The sequence below is a fragment of the Schistocerca serialis genome, chromosome 3, assembly GCF_023864345.2.
Source record: "Schistocerca serialis cubense isolate TAMUIC-IGC-003099 chromosome 3, iqSchSeri2.2, whole genome shotgun sequence".
NCBI lineage: Eukaryota > Metazoa > Arthropoda > Insecta > Orthoptera > Acrididae > Schistocerca > Schistocerca serialis.
In genome coordinates, this window is record NC_064640.1 from 445,783,540 (window position 1) to 445,807,448 (window position 23,909).

Below are 23,909 nucleotides of genomic sequence, written 5' to 3' on the forward strand. Positions count from 1 at the left end.
AGTTCTGCAACATGTGAAATTGCGTTTACCTTCACGAATGCGCACAGTGAAGGTTGTTTCCCTGGGGTAGCGGTCAACGTTGACAATACTCGCACATCGGAAGAGCTGACACGTTCATTCCACGTAGTGGTGCTCCATATCATCGTGGGACGTGCTGGGCTCCTATAGTTCTGCATACTGCGCTCTGGTACAACGCGTTCACTTATACACCGTCTCAGTGTTACAACGGGAAAGCCCTTGACGCGGCCAACCGGTTCGGATCGTATTTACTAGGGCGCTTGAGTACAACCTCAAATGAAACACTCTAAGGTATTTTGGCTCGACAGCCCTCTGGTTTTGAGAAAACCACTCCTAAAGTTCACGACGTGTATCGACTCAGAAGCGAAACGATCGATATAAAATTGGAAACTGAGCATTTTTCATCATCAAATATGGGATCCACTGATGCATATTGTCCTAGAAAAAGTTGTTGCGTTTGACGTTTATGTACCTATAATGTAAACACTGTTTAACGAAAGCGTCGCTGGCGTAACGACGAAGACAGTTTGCTTGGGAAAAGGGAACCTGTATTCGATTCATAAATTGATTCTGCAGTTTTCTTACTTGTATTTTTTCCATGTCGAAACTGATAGGAATATGAATGTTAATAAGGTAATCAATAAGGAATGACAACAAGGTTGGCAAATAAATTTCTCAAACGACTTGGAATAGTAAGGAATTAAAATTTTAAGCCTCGTTGTGTGAAAACGATTCGGAGTAGTACTACTGCGAGTTCGTCACCACGGACTACAAACAGCCAAACGCGCGGTGCTTGTTTACAGCGAGGCGCAGTACTGAACTTTATTTGGAGGTTTCCTAATTGCAGCGTTCTTGTGGTAACCCAACAGGAACTGCACAACAGCGAGGGTGTTATCGTATGCGTGGTATGCATTAAAATTAATTCCCGAAAACTAAATATTTTGATATGTAATCCAAGCTTGTTTTAAACCAAATATTCGCAAGGAACGATGTAGTAGCGCGAAGATTGCTTTCATTGCATGTTCTTGGTGCTGGGAGTATATTTGCATCGAATGTTTATATGACGAGTACCATCAGTGCAGTTGTTCGAAGGAAAGTGAGGACACGTTACAGATGAGCGAATTCTTTACTAGTTCAAGTCGTTTGAGAAATTTATTTGCGTACTTTGTTATTCTTCCTTATTGATTACCTTGTTAACACGCCGGTGCCTACCATTTTCGATACGGAAAAAAATCAGATGAAAAGAAAACAGCAGAATTCATTTTGGGAATCGAACACAAGCTCTCTGCTCCCCAGGCGAACTACCTAGTCGCTGCACCAGAGACTTTTCGTTGAGTGGTGTTCCCCTTATGGGCACATAAGCAGCGGCCGTAGCAGTTTCTTTCTTCGATAATATGCTCAGTGTACAATTATCTGTCGATCCACTCAGTTCTGAGTCGGTGCCGCATTATGAACCTTAGAGGCGTTTTTTTTTTTTTTTCAAAAACTGGGGTGGTGAGACAAAACACAAGCGACACAAGCGACCCTTCAAAAATAAGCCTAATTCATTGGTCTGGTCGCGGGTTGTCCCCTTGTTAGCCAGCCATGACTGCGGTCTTCATTAAAACACGAGACTCTTTGAAAAAAAAAACAGTTTGATCAAATGATGATGACTCAGAACTAAAACTCCTCTCAATAACAAGTGTCAGTCACACTAAGGCTTGAGTAACAAACTCGGTACGGGAATATTGTACTATTACCACCTGAAAATCGGTAAAAAAAGAACGATATTCCCGCTTCATACCCGAAACCAATCTAATGTGCACTGTGCCATTGCATCTACATCTACATGACTACTCTGCAATTCATACTTAAGTGGCTGGCAGAAGATTCATCGAATCACTTTCACACTCTTTCTCTGCCGTTCCACACTCTAACAGCGAACTTGAAAAAAAGAACACTTAAATTTTTCCATGAGAGCTCTGATTTCTCTTACTTTATTACAAGTATCATTTCTTCCTATGTAAGTGGGCGTCACCAAAATATTTTCCAATTCAGAGAAGAACAATGAAGATTGAAATTTCGTGAAAAGATCTTGTCGCAACGAAGAACGCCTTTGTTTGAATGATTATCACCCTAACAGTACAGAGAATAAATATACCCAGTGCCGTATTTAGGACCTGTAGATCTCTTGGATGAACTTGTCGGGTGGGTCCTACCAGGATACATTTTGAAACAAGCAACCTGCAGAAATATTTTAGAATTAAAAACGCAGCATTTCAGATTTATTATTAAAATGTATAAAACTATACTGTACGGTTTGGTTTACTAAACTGTGACCTTAAAAAATAAAAAAAGTTGAAATCATTAAGGTAACCAACACAATTTATAACATCGCTATAAATAACTAAAGTTTTTCAAAAAAACAACAAAAAGTTGTTTCACGTCCATACAAAAATCAGTATTTCAGTTGAAGCATCCGCTACCACAAGTTTTTACATACATAAACCGATTTCATTGCTTGCATATAAGCGACGTCAACGAAGCAACTACGGTGGCAGCTTGTAGTAACGACTGTTGACAACAGATCGCAACGAAGCAACATTTCTAGATCACGTGTTCGCTTCAGTCCGGAACCGCGCGACTGCTACGGTCGCAGGTTCGAATCCTGCCTCGGGTATGGATGTGTGTGATGACCTTAGGTTAGTTAGGTTTAAGTAGTTCTAAGTCCTAGGGGACTGAAGACGTCAGATTTTAAGTCCCATAGTGCTCAGAGCCATTTGAATCATTTTTTTTTAAAATCACGTGTTCAAACCATTCTCCAGAATGTTTTGAAGAAGAGAAAAATGTTTGCGAAGTTTGTGCTGCACACCTTGACTACCGAGCAGAAACAAGAATGCGTAAACATCTTCCATGACTTCAAGGAAATGTAAAACGCCGGCATTCTTTCCTGAAAAGACTTGGTGTTATCAGTACGAACCCACAGCAAAACAGCAAAGTGCAGAAATTCACATGAAGCGCTAACGTTTTGATGACGTAACCGACATTCCAGCGATTGCGTCGAGCGAGTTGAACAAAATTCCAAACAAAGAATTTTATGACAGTTTCACATTGTTGTATGAACGTTCTGTGCGTTGTACGCAAGTGGGTGAAGACTGTGTAGAACACCTGAAGCATTAAAACAACCATCTTAACTTACATATATTTTTTATATATCCAGTCTCGAAACTTTTTGAACTGATGGGGCATAAGTTATGACACCAATATGAATGCCCTGAAAATACACATGAATAAGCATAAAATGTGATATTACTACCAGTAATGAAATATGTGGTAGTGAGCGAACTTTCAAAGCGCAAAGTAATATACACACATCAAAAAAGTTTTGCATCACCCCAGTTCCCCAAACTACTGAAGACAGACGTTGTCTGTGGATAACGTCACACAGACACAGTCCCTTTGACTGTTCAGAGATGTTACTAAACCTACCCAAAGATGTAAACAACCATGCATGAGCAGCGGCTATTAGACGGAGAGGGTCCGACAGCCGATCAGTTCCAGTCATTCTACCAGGAATGAGGTAGATGGCTCGTGTTGTCTGTAGTTCAACCGTGCCTAGACGGTCAGTACCGCAGTTCGATCGCATCCGCATTGTTACTTTGTGCCAGGAAGGGCTCTCAAGGAGGGAAGTGTCCAGGCGTCTCGGAATGAACCAACGCGATGTTGTTCGGAGATGGAGGAGATACAGAGAGACAGGCACTGTCGATGACATACCTCCTCAGGCCGCACAACGACTACTACTGCAGTGAATGACCGCTGCCAAGGGATTATGCCTCGGAGGAACCCTGACAGCAACGCCACCAGGTTGAATAATGCTTTTCGTGCAGCCACAGGACGTCGAGTTAAGATTCAAACTGTTCGCAATAGGCTGCATGATGCGCAACTTCACTCCCGACGTCTATGGCGAGGTCCATCTTTGCAACCACGACACAATGCAGTGCGGTACAGATGGGCCCAACAACATGTCGAATGGGCCGCTCAGGATTGGCATCACGTTCTTTTCACCGATGAGTGTCGCATATCCCTTCAATCAGACAATCGTTCGAGACGTGTTTGAAGACAACCCAGTCAGGCTGTACGCCTTAAGGTGAACACAGACTACTTGACGAGACGTGGGAACACGTCACGTCAGGCAGCGTGGGACCACGTCAGACATGAAGCTGTGTTCACATTCGCCTGACGTATAGCAGCATGAAACAACTACTTCGTCTGCATTGTATTTTCAGACAGTTTGTTTTGAACCTGCAACCATGAATGTACTGCGTGTTTTTGACATGCTGGAAGAAGAAGAAGAAGAAGAAATGCCGGCCGGGGTGGCCAAGCGGTTAAAGGCGCTACAGTCTGGAACCGCGTGACCGCTACGGTCGCAGGTTCGAATCCTGCCTCGGGCATGGATGTGTGTGATGTCCTTAGGTTAGTTAGGTTTAAGTAGTTCTAAGTTCTAGGGGACTGATGACCTTAGAAGTTACGTCCCATAGTGCTCAGAGCCATTTGAACCATTTTTTTGAAGAAGAAATGGCTGCTCTGTGTATTGCATCCATTTGCTTCGGGGAGTTCCAAAATTTAATGCCTCAACTAATAGAAGACGAAGAGCGGTTTAAGTGGTATTACAGAATGACAAAAACTGAATTCTACCATCTCCTGAGCTTGGTTGGTCCGATAGTAGAAAAACGCTCCACTCAACTCAGGGAAAGCATTCCGGCGGAGATACGACTTGCAGTTTGCTTGACGTAAGTGCTAATACTTTATTGTATTATATATCTGGGAGGGAAAAAATTATCACAGAGACATTTTGGAATTTTTATTGATTTTCTTTTCACAAAGTGCGTTTTATTATACATCAGAAAGGTAATTACAAATTAGAAAACAGAAATTGCTGTTTCTCTTGCCAAGTGTAGGACAACGTTGAGTCCGTTGAGCAGTCCAAGCTGTGTTCAGATCGTTGAGGAGATGGTGTTGAGGAGGATTGATAGAATGATGATGGATTTGTACTAAGAGTATTGTGGTAACCAGGATTCACCTGAAATGAGCTCCCACGTGCTGCTTGCAACGCTGCCCCCAAAACAATGTTGCTCACTTCCATCTTCACTCTAATTTGCTCATCAGGACGCAATTGTTTCACATTTTTCGCCATGCTGAGGAAAAAAAGTTCGCATTCATCGTCCACGTTGTCACTTGATGTAGCGTGTGCACTTTGAAGAAGTACTTGGGAGCACAAGCCTTAGTTGTCTTTCATTATTTTAACCATTTCTTGTACGGGTGACGACAAACTTTTTTTTTAACACAACCGACCGCTTTAAGTTCAATTGGGTGTTATTTTTAATTACAATTGATATAATCCAATTTGTATAATAGATATCTGTTATATTCATATCTGGTTTTACTTGTTATGGATTGATACTTTTTTCCTATCAATATAAAATATAACGCCGATTGAACTATTATAAATTGTAAAAAAGAAAAACCAATAAAAAATAAGGAAAAAGTAACTGTTTTCACTAACCTGTAATGCCGAGTTTTTCTCCTATTTCGTCCCAAGCCTCTTTTCTTGAATGCTGGTTACGATATTCCCGGTTTGTAGGGTCATACAGCACCGAATTTGACCGAACGTATTCAATCAACATCTCCTCCATCTTCAAATAATAACTGCAAACGGTAGAGGAGTAACCACTTCACACTCCTGACGCCTTCCCACGACTGACGAAAATCTAGAACTTTAGATATTCTTACCACGCGTCATAAGGCGTGTAGCGTCAGATTGCATCATCCAACGCATTCCCACGTCACGTCAGCTCAATATAAACATAAGCGCAGAAAACCCTGTGTTGGATTTTTATATCACGCGCGTTATGACGTGAGCACACGTGTTTCCACGTCACGTCAGAGTAGTCTGTATTCGCCCTTAGACACACTGTCCAGCGAGTGCAGCAAGGTGGAGGTTCCCTGCTGTATTATGTGGGGCCGACGTACGCCGCTGGTGGTCATGGAAGGCGCCGTAACGGCTGTACTATACGTGAATGTCATCCTCCGACCGATAGTGCAACCATATCGGCAGCATACTGGCGAGGCATTCCTCTTCATGGACGACAATTCGCATCCCCATCGTGCATATGTTGTGAATGACTTCCTTCAGGATAACGACATCACTCGACCAGGATGGCCAGCATGTTCTCCAGACATGAACCCTATCGAACATGCCTGGGATAGATTGAAAAGGGCTGTTTGTGGACGACGTGACCCACCAACCACTCTGAGGTGTGGGACAATCTGGACCAACAGTGCCTTGATGGACTTGTGGATAGTATGCCATGACGTATACAGGCACGCATCAATGCAAGAGGACGTGCTACTGAGTATTAGAGGTACCGGTATGTACAGAAATCTGGACCACCACCTCTGAAGGTCTCGCTGTATGCTGGTACAACACGCAATGTGTGGTTGTCATGAGCAATAAAAATGGCGGAAATGATGATTATGTTGATCTCTGTTCCAATTTTCTGTACAAGTTCCGGAACTCTCGGAACCGAGGTGATGCAAAACTTTTTTTGATGTGTGTGTGTGTAAACATGCGTTAACGTAAGACAAATTTACATCCAAGTTCTTCAGCAGTCCTAATGCAACTTATAGGTATGAATGTGTCTTTTCTTCTAGAAAATACACGTGCAATCAAGATAGGACTACCTTTTGTATGGCTTGATGACTAATAATAAAACAATGAATTCCTGAAATGTAATGGTTCAAATGCTCCTAGCACTACGGGACTTAACATCGGAGGTCATCAGTCCCTAGAACTTAGAACTACTTAAACCTAACTAACCTAAGGACATCACACACATCCATGCCCGAGCAGGATTCGAACCTGCGACCATAGCGGTCGCACGGTTCCAGACTGAAGCGCCAGGAACCACTCGGCCACTGCAGCCGGCTGAAATGTAATATGTCGAAATCTTCGTGACTGCAACATGCGTCTCGAAGTTCTCTTCAACTCGTGACTTGCCTTATCGGGCTGAAAATCGTATAGAGAATTAGAAAATGTGTCATCTGCTGCACGCAGTTATCGTGGCTTGGACTCTGCTGAAGATAGATCGTTTATAAGAGGGCGTGCTGAAAAGTAATGCTTCCGAATTTTCTATTCCGTTCTCAATATTGTTTGAGGTATTACATGTGATTTATATCACTCGGTCGACTTTCCCTCTTCGCTGACGCAAGTTGCAACCCTTTGCCGCTAGAGGGCTTCGAATTGTAGCGTAACGTAACTAGGTTGGTACGTGATAAACAGCTTGCTTTAATCAAGTTTCTAACAGCAGAAAAGTGCCACTAGTGAAAATCCATAGAAGAATGAATGCTGTTTACGGTGATTATTGTATTGATATCGATAATATGCGACGTAGGATTGTTAGTGCTTGTAATGAAAGAAACGGCGGTGCTAACCTCTACGTGTGTGACGAAGCTCTGAGTGGACGACCGCGTAGGGCAGCCGACGAGGCTCACTGGTATCGGGTTGATGAACTTGTCAGAGAAAATAGCTGGATGACACACACAGCTTTCAGGTAAGTGTGACATATCATGAGAGCGTGTACGGGTCATCATTGCAGAACTACGGTACAGAAAACTGTGCACAATTTGGGTGCCTCGAATGCTCACTCCTGACCTGAAAAAGATAAGATTGAACACATTTCGGCAATTCCTTTTGCGTTTTCAGCTTGAGAGTGATGGATTCCGTTATAACATTCTGACTGGTGATGAAAGCTAGGTACACACTCTGACTCCGAAAACAAGAGTGCATCAGTGGAGTTCTGCCACAAAGGATTACCGACGCCAAAAAAGTTCAAGACCATGCCATCGGTAGACAAAGTCATGCTCAGAGTGTTACGGGATGTTCACGACGTGGTGCATTTGAAATTAATGCCTAAAGGTACCACCATAAACTCTGCGAGGTACTGCGAGACCCTCAGAAAAATGAAAGCACGAATTCGTAAAGTTCGTCCGCACGTGGAGCATCCTCTTTCTTAGCATGACAATACCAGACCACACACCCGAGCGCTGCGACATCTGCATCAATCCGATAACTTGTGTTCCGTGTAATCGGTCATTCTCCATACAATCCCGAAATGATCCAATCCAATTTTTATCTCTTTCCGAAACTTAAAGAACACTTTCGAGGACTGCACTTTGATAATGATGAGGCGGCGCAAGCAGAAATGAGGTTGTGGCTCCGTCAACGAATTCAAACTTTCTACAGTGACGGTATCAACGGATTGGTTTTTCGTCAGGGTGACTACGTTGAGAGATAAATATGTAAACATGAAGAATAAATAACATGTAGAATAAATATGTAAAACGTAAATAACGTTTGGTTAATTAAAAAGCTTTAAGTATTTTCACATAAAAAATTCAGAGGGATTAATTTTCAGCACGTCCTGGTAGTAAGCTGTGCTCACACCTGCTGTTTCTTAGAACAAAGACTAAACGAGGACATGTGCCACTGACTCCTGAACCGTAGACGCAAAAAAATGGTTCAAATGGCTCTGAGCACTATGGGACTCAACTGCTGAGGTCATTAGTCCCATAGAACTTAGAACTAGTTAAACCTAACTAACCTAAGGACATCACAAACATCCATGCCCGAGGCAGGATTCGATCCTGCGACCGTAGCGGTCTTGCGGTTCCAGACTGCAGCGCCTTTAACCGCACGGCCACTTCGGCCGGCCGTAGACGCAAATGTCCACAACCGGACCATGTGGTTAAACAAATACCAAACGTTCACTAAAGCAGAAAAGAACCCAATATACTTTGAAATCTCTGTAACATTCTTAAATGAGTGGGAAGTAACGTGAAATTCGACCTATTTCCACGAATTACTTAAATGAAAGACCGGTATTGATCCTTGCATATTCGGACAAAGCCTCGATCAGAACGAAGAAACGTAACCTTACCCACATGGATGCTCAACTGCGCCTAAATTAAATCACGTCAATGCAGTGCAAGCACGTAGCATTCCCACTAAAATTCCTGAGAGCTATCTTAAATCATTCACAAGACACCATGTCTGAATTTTTACAGTCGTCGTCGTGTAGCGCGATGTAAACAACGTCAGCAGCTCCGAGTGTAGTGAGGTAGGACGGAAGAGTAAGCATGCTTTGTCAGCGCCCACGAGGACCGAGCGAACTCGGAACCGACCACCTAACGACCCGACTGGTTGTCAAGGCTCTTCCTTCAGAGTATTGCTTGCAGATATGCTGCACAATCAACCGTGAGACTGATTTAAAGGCAAAATCATAGGTAATGTCGTTCGGCAAGTGACTCGCCACTCATGGAGTGATACAGACGTTTCTAACAGACGGTTGTTTCAGTTTTAAAAATAACACACTGTAACCACAAGAAAACATGCTTGTTAGGCAAATACAAGATAACGAATAGAATGTAACAACCAAGCAAATTGTACTTATATTTAGTTACAATATGAAATTTTCCCAAACAATCGGTTTGAAAATGAAATTTTCATATACTATTATTGGCTAATTGCTTTGTACCTGCATTTCATACTAATCATGTTATTGATACTATCTCTAACTAGACGTGTCCGTACAAACGAAAATGGAATCTTCTACTGGAATCCGCTATTATGGAATCTTACTGTTATTAGTCCTATAATGATGGGAAGTCCATGGGCCTATTTATAATTTGTTACGGCTGTACTGGCGTACAATAAGATAAAAACATGCTAAAATGACTATCAGTTGCATAAGGTACCATTTCCAGCATGTAATGAGTACTGTTAAGCAGAAGAGACTATATGCTATAAACAAGCCATTATACCATTTATATCGAGTATTGATCTAAGATTAATCAGTAAGACTTCATAATAGCAGGTTCCAGTGAAAGATGCAATTCTCGTTAGTACTTAAACGCCCAGCTGCGAGTTAACAGGTTTAGAAACGCATTTTGTCTGCTGAGCTGAGCGAGCGAGCCGGCCGAAGTGGCCATGCGGTTATAGGCGCTTCAGTCTGGAACCGCGCGACCGCTACGGTCGCAGGTTCGAATCCTGCCTCGGGCATGGATGTCCATAGGTTAGTTAGGTTTAAGTAGTTCTAAGTTCTAGGGGACTGATGACTTCTGATGTTAAGTCCCATAGTGCTCAGAGCCATTTGAATCATTTGAGCGAGCGAGCGAGTTCAGGACTACCTTCGTGACGTACCCACCGTGGCCTGTCTTTCTCGTGGGCCTCGTCGGTAAGCCATCTGTCAGGCGATATGAATATTAACACATCGTGAACGTTCCGCACAATGTTTTTACAAGGAGTAAATTTACCTGAAAATGGTTTCCCAGGCTTAAAAAGTTCAAGAATCGTCGTCTGGCGACAGAAAATACAAACAATTTACAAGTTTTGTTTTGGATTAAATGAGGTATGAAAGAAATCAAATTCACTCTCAGCTGTCAAAATTCAGTTCACCATTCTTTTAAAACACTTTGTAATTTTTCCAATTGAAGTTTCAGACGTTCGGGCGCCACTGTGAATTTGGCGCAAGGAAGCGCGGGATTTGAGAGGTGGATACTGACTTAATTCAGATCAGCAGTCCATTGAAAAAATTCAGGTGAATAACCGCGTACAAAATAAGTAGGTCTACCTTTTTAACGATTATAACTGGGCCTGCAACACGCTGTTATAAGGGGCGATAAAAAGTTTTTATTCGAAGGCCATACAGTCCAGAGTCGGTATGCCAAGCAGAAAAAATCGTCGTGAGGATTGAGGCAATTATCCCACCGACATAACAGACTGAAGATACCTATTTGGTAAAATACCGTGTCCTCCTGCGTGAAGAAGCCCGTAACTGCTTGCTGCCGACTGGTGTGGCCGTGCAGTTCTAGGCGCTTCAGTCTGGAACCACGTGACCGCTACGGTCGCAGGTTCGAATCCTGCCTCGGGCATGGATGTGTGTGATGTCCTTAGGTTAGTTAGGTTTAAGTAGTTCTAAGTTCTAGGCGACTGATGACCACAGATGTTAAGTCCCATAGTGCTCAGAGCCATTTGAACCATTTTTGAAACTGCTTGCTGCACATCCTCGTCCGACTGGGATCGTCGACCATTCAAGATGTTTTTAAGGGACCGAAGGCCTGATATCCGCATACAATCGCATGGGCAGACATCAGGACTACAGGCGGATGCTCCAATATTTCCCACTTGAGTTGCCGTAACTTCTGCGTTACATCTGCGATATGGGGACATGAGTCGCGGCGAATCGCGACCAGCACGAAACTTGGCGCCCATTCCACAACGGTGGTTTTCGGCAAACATGCTGCCCCCACACACATTCTGCATCCTCCGATGGATGTCTTCCGGTGTCTGTCCTTCGGCAGACAAGGAAAGAATAACAGCACGTTGGTCTTGTTTAGACGCATTTGGTAACAACGCGCCATAGTTCACATTTCCGCTTTTACCGCAGGCAAAGACACAAATGCCACACTAATCCGTTATGTCGGTGCTTACAGTATATATCCGCATCGGAGTTGCGCTACGTTGCATATACGCTGCAGTAACGCTCTCAAACGGAAACATTTTGATCGTCCTTTACGAAACAGACACTTTTTTGGCCTAGGTAGCCTGTGGCCCTGAATGTCTCTAATGACAACAAACTGATCAGCAGGTCATTGATTCTTTGCAGTAACGCAATGTTGTTTCGTTTTGACGTATGCGCCTCGATATCACCGCAAGCCCTCTTTGAACCATGCTCACTCTCATCTCGAGGAAATCAGGGATTAGTTTATGTGTCACTAACTCGCTTTCATAGTGCCCAGGTGATTGACTGTTGAAATAATGGTGTAAGAATTAATGATTATTTGGCTGCATCGCCTAAACAGCTATTTTACTGTGTGTATTGATGAGCCTGTTGTGGTCATTTCAGGTCATGGGTAACCTGAAAGAAGACATGTCAGTGAATAATGAACATAGGCAATACTAAACGCGTGGCTGTGCTCCGATGTGGAGAAAACAATGGAGATTTAGCAGTACGGTTAATCACCATCAAGCGACAGAGAGTGGTGAAGCAGTAATTAAGGCACTTGACTGGCACTGAGGAGGACGGTGGTTCAAAGCCCCGTCCGGCCATCCAGATTCCGGTTTTTCATGATTCCAGTAGATCACGCGAGGCTAAGGCGTAAGATTTCTTCAGACAACACCGCTCGTGCGAAATTCAACTTGCGTTTTTCTCACATGATCTTGAAAGCCATAGATCAAGGCAATCAGGTGAATGCAGTATTCAAAAAAATGCTTCAAATGGCTCTGAGCACTATGGGACTTAACATCTATGGTCATCAATCCCCTAGAACTTAGAACTACTTAAACCTAACTAACCTAAGGACATCACACAACACCCAGTCATCACGAGGCAGAGAAAATCCCTGACCCCGCCGGGAATCGAACCCGGGAACCCGGGCGAAATGCAGTATTCCTTGACTTCCGGACGTCATTTGACGGGGTACTACACCAAAGATTATTAACAAAACTATGATGATATCATGTATCAAACCAAATTTGTGTCTGGATTGTGGATTTATTGATGGGGACAGAGCAGCATGTTATCTGGGATGCGGTGACAGCGACGGATGTAGATGTGACTTCTGGTGTGCCCTGGAGAAGGTGCATTGGGTGCCTTGTTGTTCATGATGTGTATTAATGATCTTGCAAGCAGTATTAATACAGTCTCCAACTTCTCGCAGATGATGCAGTTATCTGTGATGAAGAACTGCCTGAAAAAATCCACAGAAATATTTAATCAGAGCAGTGGTGCAAAGATTGGCAACTTTCATTATGTGTACAAAAATGTAAAATCATGCAATTCTCAAAACGGAACAACGTAATATATAAGGGCTTCAATGTCGATGATTCACAGATAGGATCAGTCAACTCACATAAATACCAGGATATAGCAATTTGTAGGGATATGAAGTGGAATGATCACATAGGCTCAGTCGTAGAAAAGGCAAGTCGCAGCCTTCTGTTCATTGGCAGGATACTGGGAAAACATTCAATCTACACTGCCGCAAAAAAAAAAAAAGAAAAAGAAAATAAAAATTTTAAAAATGGAAGAAGACATGATCATTTTATTGACAAGTACTTCAGCATTGTGCGAGTATATGTTAACAAATACAGAGCAAATGAAACACGTATGCCTCAGTAAAGGGTGCCAAAACAGTCTCATCAATACATAATGTATCTCCATCTTGTGACAACGCAGGCCTGCAAACGATCATAAAGGTGCGGAATGGTATCCTGCGATAGATTTACCCAAGTATCTTGCGCCTTTGTTGCAATTCGGCAATTATTGCAGGCACTGAAAAATGAGTAAGTTCCCGCTGCATTGCGTTGCACAGGTGTTAAACTGGCGAGATATCTAGCGAGCTCGCCGGGCAGAGCAGTTATTAGACACCACGAAGGGCACGTTGCGTCGCAGAAATGGCAGTAGCACGAGGATAACGTTCTAGGCAATGTAGCGGGCATTGGTTACTTTATCCTGCAAAAACACTAGTACTGAATGCAAACTACAATTGATTGCCCCCGCACCATGAAACCTCGGATGGAACCTGTACGTAGTGGGCGAATGCACTCTGGAATAGGCAGATCGTCATGTCTACGCCACACACGCATCACGTCCATTATTGGCATACAGACAGAATCTACTCTTATCACTGAAGACGACAGAGCCCCATTCCACTGTCCAGTCAACTCTTTCACGACACCTGAGTATGTTACATGAATGCGTGGTGTCATGTCCGAAAGAACAGGCACCACACTTTCATATAACCGGTTCACTTCGATGAGCAATGATTCCACAAGCTTCAGGAAGGATGCACATATACATCCGACCTCCAGTGGGAATCTAAGATTAGCGGGCACGGATGACATGAGCAGGGACAGCGGAGAGGTGGCGCTGGATAGGAATGTCAGTCAGCCAGGGAGCGTACAGAGACAGTCCGTACAGTGGCGTTAGACTCTGTGTCCGGATGGCGTAGTGGTTAGCGCAACTGCCTATTAAACAGGAGGTCCTCAATTCGAATCCTGGTCCGGAACACATTTTCACTCGTCGTCTCTAAAGCCGTATAAAGCCCCGATGCAACTGATATCAGTTTCTTCCATTTCCTTTCCTCCTCCTCCCCCCTTTTCACCTTTAGTTTACATAATAGACACAAGAGTAGCCATGATTAGGGTGTCGGGGTGTCAGTGGTAGCCTGACCAGAGGCACACGTGATCTTAATCTTGCTGAGAGTAAACGATTCATAATGGTCTCTGATGATACAGCAGATGCAACTTGTTGCCCGGATTTCGTCCCTGGATGATATTCGGTCCGGCATCACTGCACGCAAAATGCGTCGATCTTCAAACGATACTACACCGACGTCCAGAATACAGTTTACAGGTGTGGGAATGTTTCATGGGAATGTTCCACGGACCACTCATCAAAGCAGCGACACACCATCAGTACATTGTGCCCAACATGTACAGCATTCCGTCAATACGTCTACCCAGCTTCCCAGGGGCTCACTGTGCGATTCCGTTCAAATTTCTGAAGTTGTTAAACACGATTAAGTACTCGTCGGTGGGGCATGGTTGTACCCTAGATTGTTCGTCTCTAAACTCAGCAAACTTACAGTCTGTAGAGTCAAAACAGCGGTTTAAGAGACAGGCCTCCTGAGTGTCATCTGATCGCTGATGATCGTGACAAATGAATCATTAACGCCATAACCCCTCATTATGCACGTATTATACGCTGGTGCCACTAAACACAATCCTTGAGGGTAATGCATTTTTTTCCAACAGTGTACAAAGAAGTCTGCTTGTAAATCACTTGCGCGTCTCATCTTAGAATTTCGATCAGATATGTGGGACTTATATCAAATAAATCTAACAGGAAATACTGGACGCATCCAAAAAAGCGATACGAGCGTTCCAAGATTTGTTTGACTCACGGGAGAGCGTCACGTAAATGTTGGCAAATTTGAATTGCCACACTCTTGAAGACAGATGCCAACTACGCCACAAAAGGCTACTTACAGAACTTCAAAAACCAGTGTTAAGTAAACAATCTAAATATACTCCTCAGTCCCATACGTATCGGTCCGGTACGGACTGCGAAGATAAAATTGTCCAAATAAATGACGCACGGCTTTTCAATTATCGTCTTTCCCGCCCTTCGCGAATGATTGTAACGGGAATAAACCCTAACACTAGAGACGGTGCAGTATATACTTCATGATTTACAGAGTATCTTTATAGATGTAAATGTAGGCGTAGATGATTTCTTTGAAAAGGACACGTTAGATTTCCTTCCTCGTCCACCCTAACCATCTCTAACGACCTAGTCGTTGACGGGACATTAAAACCTCATCTTACTTCCGTCCTTCCTTACTGCTTTGCAAATAAAAAGGTTTCTCTTATCTCGAACACATCAGTTAATTTGTACAGTTGGGAATGCGAATGTCGAATTACTATTATCGAGTGTTCGTACAAGAGGGCGGTCAACGATAGTATACTCGGTGATTTTCTGGGTGTATTTTCTTGAAGTTTCTGGGCCCGTTTACTCAGATGACTCGTGTATCTGCCGTCTCTCGTCTGTGGAATTCTGGTTCATTCTGCCACCTTAATGACTGACGAGGAGAACACCCAAGTGCCATAACGGGATTTCCCAGAAACTACGCTTAGTGGAAGACATTTCAGAATATGCAAACATGTGTCTCAGCTTATCCGTAGATACTTGACCGTTTCTGAGGAAACAACGGTCAGTATTTCCGTTGTCATTTAGATGTCTTTCTGCGCTCAATAAGTTCAGCTTTATTGGTGAGTTGTGGCTAGCGTCGCTGCCTTCCACTTTTACGTCCAGTGTTCCAAACCTGGTTATAGTTTTAGTTTATTTTATCTTATTTTCATTTATCTACTCTTGTCCTTGGAAGGTTATTAGACGAATGTTTCTCATCAAGATATGGTATAAAAGGGCGTTATATTAATTGTAAAATTACGCCTTGGTTTCACAACAATTGTCATACATGTATTGTATAATATATGTGTGTATGGTATTTTCAGGGGTTACAGTCTTTTTTAAATATTCATATTCTTCTAGTCCATTCTTATGTCAATTCTTCATTCTTATACTTTATTCTTATGCTCATTCCTTAGGAAGATTTGGCGCATTCCATCGAATGATACCGATCGTAGAAACAGTCGAAACATAGAAATTCCGTACACAACGAGCGCCGCACGAAGACAGGTTTGCCACAGTGACATTTCTTCAAATGAATCTCACTGGAGAAAGAAACGTCGTTAACACAGGTGAAGATTTCACACGCTGGCAATCATTTTACGATAAACCACAGATAACGTATTTCTTTTCCGAAAACTGTCGCTGGCGTTTGATTATGAGTCAACATACACTCCAGAATTTTCACCGAAAACGACGTTATTTCAGTATACAACGTAAAACATTCGTGTAGCAATCTTCTACGGAAATGGATAGATAAAGGAAAACCAAAAATAATAATCGGGGCTCGAACACGGGGCGCAAAAGTGTGAAGCCACTGCGCCACCACTCCGTTTCAGCTACTTACTCACTCATAAGGTATATAAAGTACCTCGAAAACTTTCACCGTAGTTCTCTCTGAAACGTTCGAATATCTACCGATATCCCGACACAGGTGTTCGCTTATTTTGACCACTTTTCCACTGAGCAAAGTTTCTGGGAAATCAGGATAGCACTTGCCGCGTTCTCTTCACGAGTTGAAAATCAGCAGTCTTGGAGCCATGTTGGGCAGTTTCTAAGTAAAGAAATGCAGTTGGAAGTGGAAAGTACCGCGACGTACAGGAAGTGTGTGTGCGTGTGTGCGCAGGTGGGCAGCGGCAGTGGGGATGCGCCACTAGCGGCCACCGCCACCAGCAGCAGCACACAGCAGCAGCAGAGACCGGCAGCGCGGCGGCGAGCGACGACCTGCAAACGATGACAGACCCGCGAGGCAGCCCGCTGGGCAACGAGAAGCAGCTGCTGTCGCTCGAGATGAACCAGTGCGGCGGCTCGGCGCTGCTCGAGGCGGTCGAGGTGACGACCGGATCCGGCGCGGCCGCCGCCGTCGGGGGCGGCAAGACGTCGGAGCCGCTGCCCGAGCGCGGCACGTGGGCGGGCAAGCTGGACTTCATCCTGTCCGTCGTGGGGCTCGCCATCGGGCTGGGCAACGTGTGGCGCTTCCCCTACCTGTGCTACAAGAACGGCGGCGGCGCCTTCCTCATCCCCTACTTCCTCACGCTCGTCCTCGCCGGCATCCCCATGTTCTTCATGGAGCTCGCCCTCGGCCAGATGCTCACCATCGGCGGGCTCGGCGTCTTCCGGATCGCGCCCCTCTTCAAGGGTAAGCACACTTTCTTTGTATGGACACTTACCCGCCATGACCATTTGGCACGGTCATCTTTTTTTCTATCTCGATTCCATTTGTACGCATTGCATGTCAGGTTTTCTTTCTTGTTTTACATAGTTCCACCATTGCGTTGGGTGCAAAGAGCCAGCAACTCAATGTATTTACTACTTATTTTAATATACCATTTGTTATGTTGACCTGGTGTATAAACAAGTCTTTAGAATGTTCCATTGAAATTATGTTATAGTTAAATAATAGAGACGCGTGCTTTGGTTTGAAAATGAATGGTAGCGTTCTAAAATAGTCACAATTGAAGATTATACGTGACTGCCACAGAAAACTAAATAAATATTAAAGTTTAATAAGTTATACTTCCAAATTTTGCCACGAATTATTTACGGAAGAATGGAACAACTGGTAGAAGCCAGCCCCTGAGTATATCACTTTAGGCTCGAGAGAAATGTAGGAACACGCGAGGAAACTGATCCTACGACTTACAGAATATACACTGATAAGCCAGAACACTGTGACCACCAACCCACTATCGATATAAACCAGTCAGCGTCATCTGACGAGGAATGAGTGGTAGTCAGACACACGCAAGGTGTATGTAGTGTCAGCCAGAGTGCTGTCCTTCTGTAGAATGGGGAACTAGTGCGGTCTGTCTGAATTTGATTGAGGGCAGACTGTGATGGCCCAAAGGTTCGGCACGAGCATTTCGGAAACTGCACGACTTGTCGGGTCCTCGAGGAGCGCTGTGGTGTGTGTCTTCAACACGTGGCGAAATCAAAGTGAAACCACGTCCAGACGACGTGCGGTTGCACGGCCATTCCTCATTACAGATGTCGGACGTCGTAGCCTTGACAGACTGGTAAAACAAGGAAGGCAGCGAACTGTGGCAGAACTATCACCAGTCCTTAATTCTGGGCGGAGTAGACGTCTGTCTGAACACACAGTGAACCGAACACTCCAGACAATGGGCCTCCGCAGCCGACGACCCATATAAGTGCCAAAGTTAACAACACGACATCGACAACTACAACTGAAAAGGGTACGCGACCATTGGCACTGCACGTTGGCGCTGTGGCAGAGCTTTGCGTGGTCTCATGAATTCCGATACCTTCTTCATGATACCTATGAGATGGCGCGAATCCTTCTTCTTCCAGGGGAACAGCTCCTTGACACCTGTACCGCGGGCGGAGATAAGCTGGCGGCGACTCCATTATGCTCTGGGGAACATTCACGTGGGCATCCATGGGTTCAGTGCAGCTTGTGCAAGGCACCATGACGGCCAAGGACTATCGTACACTGGTACAACCCTTCATGACGACCAAGTTTCCCGACGACAGTGGCATTTTTCAACACGATAATGCGCCATCAAAAGGCCAGAAGTGTAATGGAGTGATTCGAGAAACACTGTTGCGAGTTCCAATTGATATACTGCCCCCCCCCCCCCCCAATTCATATCTGAACGCGATCGGACACATCTGGGATGTGATTGAATGTGGCGTCGGACCTCATCGTTCCCCTCCTGGAATTTACGAGGGGTGACTTTTGTGTGCAGATGTAGTGCCAACTCCTTCCAGCGATCTACCAAGGCCTCATTGCTTCCAAGCAACGACGCATCGCCACTGTTAAACGTTCAAAGTTGACATACCAGCTATTAGGTAGGTGGTCATAATGTTCTGGCTGTTCAGTGTAAGTTGAAGAAAGGCACACCAACCTTTATAGCATTGGTAGATATAGAGGAAGTTTTTGACCTTGTCGACTGGAGTACACTCTTCGAAATTCTGAAGATAATATGGATCGAATGCATGGAGCGAAAGGGTGTTTACAGCTTTTACAGAAACTAGACTGCAGTTTAAAAATCGTAGGACATGAAAATGAAGCCGTAGTTGAGAAGGGAGTGAGACAGAGTTGTAGCCCGTCCTCGATGTTATTCTAACTGCACATTGAGCAATCGGTAAAGAAACCAATAAAGTACTTGGGAAGAGATTGGATTGGATTGAATTGTTTGGGGGAAGAGACCAAACAGCGAGGTCATCGGTCTCATCGGATTAGAGAAGGACGGGGAAGGAAGTTGGCCGTGCCCTTTCAAAGGAACCATCCCAGCATTTGCCTGGAGCGATTTAGGGAAATCACGGAAAACCTAAATCAGGATGGCCGGACTCGGGATTGAACCGTCGTCCTCCCGAATGCGAGTCCAGTGTGCTGACCACTGCGCCACCTCGCTCGGTTGGGAAGAGAATTTAAGTTCATGGAGGATAAATAAAAATTTTAAATTCTACCGATGACATTCCGGATCTGTTAAAAACGGCAAAGGATTTGGGGGAATAGTTGAACGGAATGGTTAGCGTCTTGAAAACAGATTATAAGAAGAACACCAACAAAACTAAAACAAGAGTAATAGAGTGTAATCCAATTAAATGAGAAGATACTAAAGGAATTAAAATTATGAAATGAGAACTAAAAGAAGCAGGTGAGTTTTGGCATTTCTGAAATAAAATAACTTACAATGGCTGAAGTAGAGAGAATATAAAATGCGGACTGGCAACAGAAAGAAAACTGTCTCTGAAAAAGAGCAATATATTAACATCTATTATAAATTTAAATGTTAGGAATTCTTTTCTGAGGGTATTTGTCTGGAGTGCAGCCTTGTAAGGAAGTGAAACGTGGACAATAATCAAACTGATGTAAAAAGAAATTTATGGCACAACTTGACTAACAGAATGGATCGATTGATAGGACACATCCTGAGGCATCAAGGACTTGTCAGTTACGTAATGGAAGGAAATGAGGTGGGTAAAAATTGTAGAGGGAGACCAAGGCTTGAATACAGTAAGCAAGTTCAAATGGGTGTACATAACTGGAGCTATGCAGAGATGAAGGGACTTGCAAAAGATAGAGTTGCGTGCATAGCTGCACCAACGCAGTCTTCAGACTGAAGTCCACAACAACAACAAACTTACATGATCCTTGGTCTTGCACTTAAAATGCAGTGAGTTTCAAAAAGATTTATACGATACCTTCTACATAAATCAACACAGAAATCTGTAGTAAATTTTAACTTTTTCTTAGGACTACCTAAGAAACATCCTATTTCACATTAGTATATCTTTTACGTGCATGCACATGCAATGTCTTAGTACTTTTTATAATTACATTTAGCATCAAAGTTTCCATTCACTTTTCACAAATGTCCAATCTGGGTCCACCGTACGTACATCCAGGCGATGATCAAACTCGTCCGACAGTTTTTTGCGAGGTGTCTGACGATGCTGCATTCACTGTTGTTGCTATGCAGTGACGCACTCCACTCAAAGTTGTTGGAAGGGGGGGGGGGGGGGCGGGGCACATATGCGGAGTCTTTGACAAATTCTCGCAAAACAACATCACATACCGTGAGATAAAGCGCCACTGAAGGCCTATGGTGTAATGCTAGATCCGTACATCGTTTACGGCTGACACTTCTTTGAGACAACTCGTTAGGAATCGCTTTCACATGCAGGTGACAGTGAGGAGGTGTTTCGTCTCGTTGTATAATGAATATTTCGACGTGTTCTAGAGCTTATGGAAAAAATTAGATCTCCGAAATACCCAGGTGTGTCATTCCTGTAACCCTCTTTTAAAACAGCTTTAATCATTTTTTCATTTCTAAGGGAAAAGAAGCAAATCACATAAAGATTTGGAGACTGTCTCACGTACTGCAGTGTGGTATGTTGCTGCTGAGTTCCCCATACTCTTACATTGGGAAAGTTTCTATCTACATTCACGTAGAAGATACAGACTTGTAAAATTGGATAGATCCTTTTGAAACATCCTGTAACAATCTATCCTTTTAACTGCTGGGTGTTCTCCTTTCCGTCAAGAGGCACTGCTGCTACTTCGTTTCCTAGACCAACTTTGGCTACACATGTAGGACGGGTTTATGGCCGAAACGACACAAACTACCGGTTGGGGCGTCAAGCTGAGAGGATCGTCAAGAGCGAGATTTGTATACAGCGTTTATCACAATTTGTAGCGTAAACTGTCACAGGTAAAAGTGTACGAGGAAGAAAAGGGCAGCGGGAGTGGTACCAAATGATACGTCGCTTGTGTGAAAAAATATTCTCGAACCGTCCGTGTAGAAATGCAACCTGCTTCTACCTGCAGGCGGCACTTACAATATCACCAATATAACAGCTACTACGTTTCATCTGATAAGATAAATTTTGTGCATGATGATTAGCTTCAATACACGAAGTAGAACGGAACATTGATGTTCATACCGGATAGGCAGATGATCAAAACTAGAGAGAAAAAGTTACGCGATAAATTTTTAAAAATGAACAAGTTTAGTATTAATGAATTCTGGAGAGTGTGTAGTAGAATGGCAAACGATTTCTTGTCGCTCGAGAGATAAAAGTATTGTACATCTCAGAAATAAACAGATGCTAATAGTAGAATTCGAAAATGACCTTTGGAGAGAAAATCATTCTTTCCTCATTGTTTGTTGGCGAGAGGAACTGGTGCCTAACGTGGTGAGAACTTAGTCTGATGTCTCGTCGACGTAAATATTATTAAAGACGGACCAGTAACCCAATGAATTGGAGGAAGAAAACATAATGGTCACCTCCAGGATTTACGTGAAGAAATGAAACCACATAAAATGGGAAGCGGAACAGCTGGATTGAGAATCGAACTCTATTCCTCCTAAACTCCAGTACAGTGACTTAATTACTGTGCCACATCATTCAATACGTTCGACAGCAACTTAAAAACATACAGCTAGAGATCAGCTTGGCCTACTTTCAATTTTACAGTCGTGGTGTTTCATTCATTCTATATGGGTATAGTTTTCAAATTTAACAATGTTTAAGTTATAATTCTCTAACTGTACTCATGCGCAGGGGCTGGTTTTGTTTAACCAACTCCAAACATTGTCGTGATGGAACTTCTATGGCACTATTCGGAATTCTTTCAGCATCCTGTTGTTTCTCTTCAGCAGCCCTTGGACTGTCTGCAGACATTTGTAGCTACGTGCTAAGCGTCACGCAGTCACTGGCAGAATGCAAAACATGACATTATCCAGTGACGTTTCGGTTATTCCAGAATTGAAAAACGGTTGCAAGTAGTCGAGATTGTTCGTCACAGAATTTAGAAATGTTAAAAATGTTAAATTTGTGGTAACGTCTTATGGGAGAAATGTCTTTTAGCGAAAAGCCTATAAACATATGGTTCTGTGCAATGCTATGGAAAACATGATCTGAGACTCTGTAGATTTGACAGAAGCTTATGGAAATATGTAATAAACAAATCACAAGTATTTGAGTAGCATCAATGAAACTACCTGACGGACTGAAACTGTGTACCGGGTGGGAACACGAACCCGGTATCTTCGAGGGATGTGCTTTTATCAATTAAACCATACAGATACTGCCCAGGACATAGCTTTATTTCTGCAGCGCATCTGCCCCACTTTCCAAACTTTACAGAAGCTTTGCTGCATACCTTTCTAGAATAGCAATCTTGAAAGAAAGGACAACGCGGAGAAATAGCTTATTCACAGTCTTAGGGTTGTTTCCGGGATGAATCTTTCACTGTGCAGCGCAGCATACACTCTTATGAAATTTCGTGATGGATCAGGATTATCTTCCGGATCGAAACACGAATCTGGTAACACATCTTTTGCGGTCAGTGCTCGTAGCGACGAGTTATCAAGGTACTTCTCAAAACTCCCTTTCTGTTTCAGTTTTTCCTGGAGTAGCACAAATTATCAGTCAGTGAAGAAATTTGTAAAAAGCGCACACTCCACCATCGCTCAATTCACACACATCGGCACAACCGCTCGTCTACTTTCACCACTGACGAAACCAACCCCTAAATCTTCCGCGTAAATACACTGGGAATGATCAGTGACTTGCACAGAAGTCAATGTCTATGAGTTTCTTCAAAGCATTGTACATGATTGTTTGAACATCCTTTAATCCTTTAGCATCATCTGCACATCGTACTGAAAACAGTTTCTCACGGAAAGAAAACAGTTTGACAGGTAGTGGTTAGTAATCACACTGCAGTAACACTATTCAGCTTACGATGAAACTGCTAATTTCTGCGCCGGCCAGGGTGGCCGAGCGGTTCTAGGCGCTAGTCTGGAACCGCGCGACCGCTACAGTCGCAGGTTCAAATCCTGCCTCGGGCATGGGTGTGTGTGATGTCCTTAGGTTAGTTAGGTTTAAGTAGTTCTAAGTTCTAGGGTACTGATGACCTCAGAAGTTAAGTCCAATAGTGCTCAGAGCGATTTTTTTTTTCTAATTTCTGCCTTTTGTATGGTCAAAAATGAAACTGAAAGGATAAAGTTCCACGAATTCTGTTGAAGGCTATTTCTAATAGGGGGATTCCAGGAGCATAAAAAGAATACTCTATTTGTCGTGATCAGTCATAGACTGGTTTATTAATGTTGTACGTGTGTTTCGTAA

The 23,909-nt window shown here is 43.5% G+C and overlaps 1 protein-coding gene across 2 annotated transcripts in view; it reads left to right on the forward strand.

Annotated features, from left to right (window-relative positions):
* LOC126470342 (sodium- and chloride-dependent GABA transporter 1) overlaps positions 1-23,909 on the forward strand; it is a 381,315-nt gene that overhangs the window by 213,995 nt on the left and 143,411 nt on the right. For both annotated transcript variants that reach the window (XM_050098132.1, XM_050098131.1), the window contains exon 2: positions 16,933-17,445. In XM_050098132.1, coding sequence (XP_049954089.1) covers positions 17,040-17,445 — 406 coding nt within the window. In that variant the 5' untranslated portion in view covers positions 16,933-17,039. The remainder of the gene's footprint in view (positions 1-16,932; positions 17,446-23,909) is intronic.